A 7,109-nucleotide genomic window follows, 5' to 3' on the forward strand; every position below is an offset into this window, starting at 1 on the left:
TGAATGCTATTGGTTGTGTAGCTTGTCAATCAAATCATCCCGCCCCTCCTAGAGAATAGCCTACTTTATCGTCAATTTTAAAATAAATGGGACCATAATTTAGCAAAACGCATATCCTGATGATCGAAAGGAGACTTTAAACTAGCGACTGGAAGCATATAGAATTTATGACAATTTTTATTACGGTAAGAAAATCTAGTCTAAAGTTTGTCAAAAAACCCATTCACTTGCGTTAAAATAAATTCTTTCTGACACCGCAGGTCGGCGCAGGGTAAAACAGCCCCACTCTGGCCATTCATAAGCTTCCGTGTTGGCCTCATCGTAAATATCAAAGCCTTGGCCCTTGTTTGCAATCATTTTAACCACTTCATCCATATTTTATGCTTTGGCTTTTCAAAAATAGCAGATCTACAAGCTCATAGCGCAGCTCTCCGCGTTATGAGCTTGTAGATCTGCTATTTTTGAAAAATACCTGGCACAAAATATTTTTGAGATGGGGGTCCGCAGCCAAATACGTATCATTTTGGGGGTCCTTGACATGAAAAAGTTTGAGAACCACTGTTGTAATGTGTGTGGAAAGTTATTTTCTATATCTCACCAGTCCTCGGGGTCTGTGGTCCGGAAGCCTTTAGCAAATGGATTGCTGGCTATCTTCAACTGGGTGATCTGTGAGAGAGAGACAGGCAGTGAGTGAGACAGAGAGACAGACAAAGAGAGAGAGAGCGAGACAGAGATAGAGAGAGACAGTCCGAGCGAGAGAGAGAGACAGAGAGAGAGAGAGACAGAGATAGAGCGAGACAGGCACAGAGAGAGGGCATAAGGAGATAAAAAAAAAGAGAATAGCATTTAATTGAATGTTTTAGGAAAAAATGAATATGATAATAATAATAATAATACTTTTTTTGCTATTACTCCTTCAGATTCTGTCCAAAAATCACGCAAATCGGTGCAAAGTATCTCTATAGTCATGTGATCAATTTGTCATTTGTGGGCAGTGGTGGCCTAAAGGTTAGAGGAGCGCCCTCGTTGCCGGAAGGTTGCCGGTTCGAATCCCCGGACCGGCAGGAAAAGTCTGGGTGGGGAAGTGAATGTTCACCACTTCCCCAACACCACTGAAGTGCCCTTGAGCAAGGCACTGAACCCCAACTGCTCCAGTGGAGCTGCGTAGTGGCCAACAGTATAAGACTGTGGTTGTACTAGTCAGCTCCCAGGTTTTAATGTGTCTGTCTGTCTGTGTGTTTCTATGTGCAGGGCGTTGCTGAAAATGAGCACTTGTGCTCAGCTACTACCCTGGGTAAATAAAGAACAAAAAAAAAAAAAATCAAGACAGATGTGTCCGATATATCCTATTCCATCCTAATTGGCTAACATTGGCTTCCAAAGTTTGCAGGATTGGTCCGTTTTGAACAAAATGCTTAAAATCATGAACGCAGTGTGCGATTTCCGTGAAATTGTGCAAGCACATTCCCACTAGGCCGAGGAAGAAATGCCACCATTTTGACATTGGCCTGTTATAGCGCCATCAGGAGGCCACAATAACCTGACCTACCTGACCTGGCGGAGACCTACAGTATGTGCTTTTTTTCTAGTTGTCTGTCAATTACTCGCCTTGAATTCATGGAGTATTTGTTTTTGTCGCATTCCTGAGACAATAATGTGATGACCGGGTCATCGGTCAATAGGAGACTCAGTAGGAGACTCTCCTACTCTTTCATCAAATTATTGGCTTAGGAATGCGAAAAAACTCCATGAATTCAAGGCTTCATGGGGCGAGTAATTGATAGACAATAAGTCATTTTTTTTGGGTGAACTACTCCTTTAAGAATGAACCAGTGGGTTAGGGTACAGATTGTGTGTCTCTATACCCGGTGGTTCTGGTAGGCCGTGACCGCTATGAAGCGAGTCTCCGGGAAGAAGAAGGAGCTGAAGTTTCTGTGGGCGCGGAGGTGGCTGTCCGGAGCCGGGTCCACGTACACCACATGGAACCGGGGCTGGTAGCGATGCATGGAGTTCAGGATCATCTGCAACAACACAACACAACACAACACAACACAACGCAACACAACACAACACAATAAAACAGTGGTTCACAACAGTGTTGATTTTGACAGCAAATTCTGATTTAGTTTTTAGTCATAGTCTTTTGAATCAAATACCATTTAGTTTTAGTCATTTTTAGTCATCTGAAATGTTTTAGTTTTTGTCTAGTTTTAGTCGACTAAGTATCATAAGATTATAGTCGACTAAATCTACAGTTGATTTAGTCGACTCAATTTTATCTTGGTGGTGCCTTGATGGCGTCGTAATGGCTGATTTTACACTTGGTTGCATGCTGAAAATAGCAGATCTACAAGCTCAACAAAGCGTTGTTGAGCTTGTAGATCTGCTATTTTCAGAGCGCAACACCCGAGCGCAACCAAACATAAAGTGACTTGTGTTTTAGTTCTACTGGATCTCTTCTCCGCTAGATCCCTCACTAACATTTTAGTCTAGTTTTGATTTGTTGACTAAATTGTAAGACTATATATTTAGGGTGCGTTCGGAAATGCCAAAAAAAAAAAAAATGCCAAAAAAAACCTAGAACTTTAGCCAAAAATAGCAGATCTACAAGCTCACAACGCCTCGCGCTGCGAGGCGCTGTGAGCTTGTAGATCGGCTATTTTTGGCAAAGAGGTATAGAGGTGTAGAGGGAAAAAAGAGCAGACCAAGTAAACAACAAAAATAAAAAAAGTTGAATCTGATTTGTATACAATATAGAGGGGGTCCCTGCTTCATCTCTCTCTCAGCTAGGGGGTCCTTGGCCTGAAAACGGCCCCTGAACTAGACCTTTTCACTCTGTACTTTGTGTGTCTGCTCTTATTTCCCTCTACACCAAACCTATTTGCCGAAAATAGCAGATCTACAAGCTCACGACGCCTCGCGTTGTAACGACTATGGATGGACGGACGGATGGATGGACGGACAGATGGATGTTGTAACAGATAGACTGACATGTCCGTTGTCGTCCAGTAGGTTGTTGGTCAGCTTGAGGGCATCAAAGGAGACGGTCTGCTTCATCCACTGAGATCCTCTAGCAGGAGAGTCAGGGTGGAAGTGCATCCTGCCTGGAGCCGCTACGTCCCCACGACCTGCTACCAGCCAGGAGGAGCTGTGGAACGCATACCTAACACACACACACACACACACACACACACACACACACACACACACACACACACACACACACACACACACACACACACACACACACACACACACACACACACACACACACACACACACACACAAAATCAACAAAATCAGCCCAAAAAAATACAATTCCCGTGTATGCGTGCGCAGGGGGGGGGGGCTGATCACCCTGCTGTGCCTACCGGCCTGGCTTTGAGTTGTTCCGCCACTGCACACACACACACACACACACACACAAACACAGTAGCATCCTCACTGTTAATTGAACCGTTAACCTTTTTTTCCCCCCTTCGTACAAAATCTCGTTGCCAAACATTGCAGATGTACAAGCTCACAACGCGTCATGTTGGCAATTGTTCCCCCCAGGATATAGCTGGGGTTCAAGTGTTTTTTGCCGTGCGGGACTCACCGGTATCTCTTGTCATCAACAGGGACAAAGTCCATGAGCAGGACGTATTCAGCAGCCGGCTCCATGCCTGAGATACGGACCTGGAAGGTTGGGAACATCCTTCTGGAACCACAATGTACAACATAGTGGAGAGAGAGATGGTGGAAAGATTTTTATTGGAATTTTATTAGGGTTTAAAAAAACGTATTTCCAGAGTGGTCCTCTGTGTAAAACAAACAAACTTTACAAACACATGGAAATAAATAACTCTAAAATATACTTCACATACAACAAAAAAAACTCTAGGATCACTTACAATACAAATCTATTTGCCTAAAACTGAATTAAATAGAACTAAAACAATAAAACCAGCACTAATTTAAAACAGCGTATATACGTGTTAACCCAAAGAAAGAAAATAACGGTGGCACTGACAAAAAGACGTACAGCAGGCTGAGTTAGAGGTGGCAGAATTGAGGATGCTACGATTCTCTTTAGGAGTGACAAGAACCGACAAGAACAGGTAGGTAGGTAGGTAGGTAGGTAGGTAGGTAGGTAGGTAGGTAGGTAGGTAGGTAGGTAGGTAGATAGATAGATAGATAGATAGATAGATAGATAGAGAGAGAGAGAGAGAGAGAGAGAGAGAGAGAGAGAGAGAGAGAGAGAGAGAGAGAGAGAGAGAGAGAGAGAGAGAGAGAGAGAGAGAGAGAGAGAGAGAGAGAGAGCGAGCGAGAGAGAGAGAGAGAAAGAGAGATAGATAGATAGATAGATAGATAGATAGATAGGAGGTTGAGATGGTTTGGACATGGTACAGAGGAGGTGATGAGGGAGACATGGTGAGAAGGATGCTGAAGATGGAGCTGCCAGGTAAGAGGAGAAGAGGAGGGTCTAAGACAGTGGTTTTCAACCAGTGGTACGGGACCACCAGTGGTCCTTGAGGGAGTTCCAGGGGGTCCCCATCAGCTAAATGATAGATAGGAACCAATTTGTACACTCTCAGAGTTAAATTAACATTGATTTTATAATATAAATTGGGGTCTCAGAGGTATAAATGTCTGTAGCCCTAATGCATGTTAAACTGGGGGTCCTTGAAATTAAAATGGTTGAGAATCACTGCTAGAGAGCCGTAAAAATCGTCTCTTATTGGGGGTCCCTGGCATAACTTTTCAAACGGGTGTCCCTGGGCTAATGTGTGTCAATGTGGGGGTCCTTGACGCCAAAAAGGTTGAAAACCACTGGTCTAAGAGGAGGTTTATGGATACGGTGGGAGAGGACATGCAGGTGGCTGGAAGGACGGAGGAGGAAGGACACCGGGTGTATTTTTTTGGTGACTCTCTCTACCTGCCAGCCTTGGTGACGATCATCTCTGTGCCCAGCTGGTCAAACTGCTGCCACAGTGAACACATCTCCAGCTGAACTCTGACCTTGCCGACCTGAGGGGCTTTGGAGCACGCCGAGACCACCGAGACCTCTGACACACAGCAGCTATGAGACATCTGAGGAGAGATGTTCAGATGTTCTGACAGTGTTCTGTCACTATGAATGTCAGATCTCACAAAAAAAAAAAAAAAAACTATTAAAATATGCGATCTAACAAGGCCTATCCGCGCACGTTTTAAGCTGTGGCGGACCCGGGATGGAGTTATGATTTTTTTCTACTTTACCATTCATCCTAAGATATCATAACATCATAGAAAAGGTAAGAGAACCTAGTCCAAAATTCTCCTTTAAGTCGTGATTGATTGATCGATTGATTGATAGAATAGTTTATTAGTCAGAAATCTACAATTAACACAATAATACATATCATCAACAAATACAAACACTGTACAAAGGAGAAAAAGGAAAAACGAAGGCAGTGAATGACACCTCCTTTCTATGGGAATTTACATTTACCTGAAGGAAAAAGCCAATAAGCCATACATGAACGGGGCAGCAGTGGCTCAGGGGTAGAGTGGCCCGTAGAGCGGCCGGATGGCAGTTCGATCCCGGACTCCCCCAGAGTTAGTGTCAATGTGTCCTTGAGCAAGACACTGAACCCCTAATTGCTCCCAATGAGCAGGTTGGTGCCTTGCATGGTTTCCCCCGCCATGTGTGTGTGTGAATGTGTGTGTGAATGGGTGAATGTAATGTACAATCTATGTAAAGCGCGTTTGGATAAAATCGATATATAAATGCACCATTCAAAGCGCCGTGTTTAAAGAACTGTGCAGTGGGACGTGCATAATACCCTACCTTTTTTTCAAATACTGTAATTTACATTATAGATGTTCTTTCAGGCTAGTTTTTGTGCTATAAACTGAAACTAAACATAAAACAAACGGTCAAACTGAAACTAAAAGATACTTACTGTGTGTGTGTGTGTGTGTGTGTGTTGCTGATGAAACGTGGCTTCTTCTCGCAGCTTTGGTGTTTTCGTTCTCAGTCTGTTAGTTCAAACCTTCTGACCCCAGAAAAAACGTCCAGCTCACTTCAACCTGGACAGGAGCAGAAGAAGAACCACGTTCATATCCACTCTGTTCTATAAGTACAGTGCAGGATTAACAGAAGAGCTTCAGGTGCTGAAGCACAGGGCACCAACCTTGAAGGGGGGGGGGGGACCAAACGATGGGGAGAACGTGAAAGAAGACCTATCGCCGAAAAGTGGCAAAATCTAGAAGCAGCGGCTGCTGAAGGAGCACTAAAACGGTGAAACGCGCGGGTGAAGTGTAAATGGGGGCACCGAAGCGGGTCGTAGCACCGGGCACCACGTACGGTTAATCCGGCCCTGTATAAGTATAGCTTGGTTTGTCTTCTTTCCAATAGAAGGTCCATCCATGCACAGCCAGGTCATCTCAGTGTTACTGTGTGTGTGTGTGTTAGTGTGCTGTTGTTGAGTCCCGTTCTGTCTGGAAGTAGCTGCTTTTATATAGATATATGTATACACCCTCTGAGAGGATGGGGGTCCCACTGGAGACCAGCCTGAGTCCTCATCCATTACAATACTTCATACAGCCACTGACACGCAATAATCACAGTCACACACACACACACACACACACACACACACACACACACACACACACACACACACACACACACACACACACACACACACACACACACACACGCATTGAGGCACATGCAAACACACACGCATGCACACGCACACAAGCACGCACACATCGACTCAGATCCAATGATTATACTTTTTTTACTCCACTACAATTATTTGAAAACTTTAGTTAGATTTTTTTTTATAGATTTTGATTATTATTACAAAACATACATTAACAGCTTCAGCCCTATGAACATTTCGGCCATTTGAAAATAGCAGATCTACAAGCTCACAACGTGACGCGTTGAGAGCTTGTAGATCGGCTATTTTCAAAAGATTTGAAAACTTGAGAAATGGAACATTCTGCATAATGAGTAGCCTACTTTCTACTTTTGGTATTTTAAGTACATTTTGATACCAATACTTTTGTACTTTTACTCAAGTCAATTTTGAATTCCGGACTTTTACCTGTAACAGAGTATTTCTATATTGCAG

At 43.7% G+C, this 7,109-nt stretch overlaps 1 protein-coding gene across 1 annotated transcript; it reads right to left on the bottom strand.

Annotated features, from left to right (window-relative positions):
• Window positions 1-594: 594 nt before the first annotated feature.
• LOC311049997 (T-box transcription factor TBX1) lies at window positions 595-6,086 on the bottom strand (the record flags this gene model as incomplete). The annotated part of the gene is made up of 6 exons (XM_084063964.1): window positions 595-666; window positions 1,866-2,021; window positions 2,992-3,163; window positions 3,599-3,700; window positions 4,919-5,062; window positions 6,049-6,086. 6 exons carry the CDS (start codon window positions 6,084-6,086, stop codon window positions 595-597), a joined length of 684 nt encoding a protein of 227 aa, XP_083920090.1.
• Window positions 6,087-7,109: the final 1,023 nt, after the last annotated feature.

This window comes from Gymnoscopelus microlampas (assembly GCF_963454915.1).
Source record: "Gymnoscopelus microlampas genome assembly, chromosome: 8".
Classification (NCBI taxonomy): Eukaryota; Metazoa; Chordata; class Actinopteri; order Myctophiformes; family Myctophidae; genus Gymnoscopelus; species Gymnoscopelus microlampas.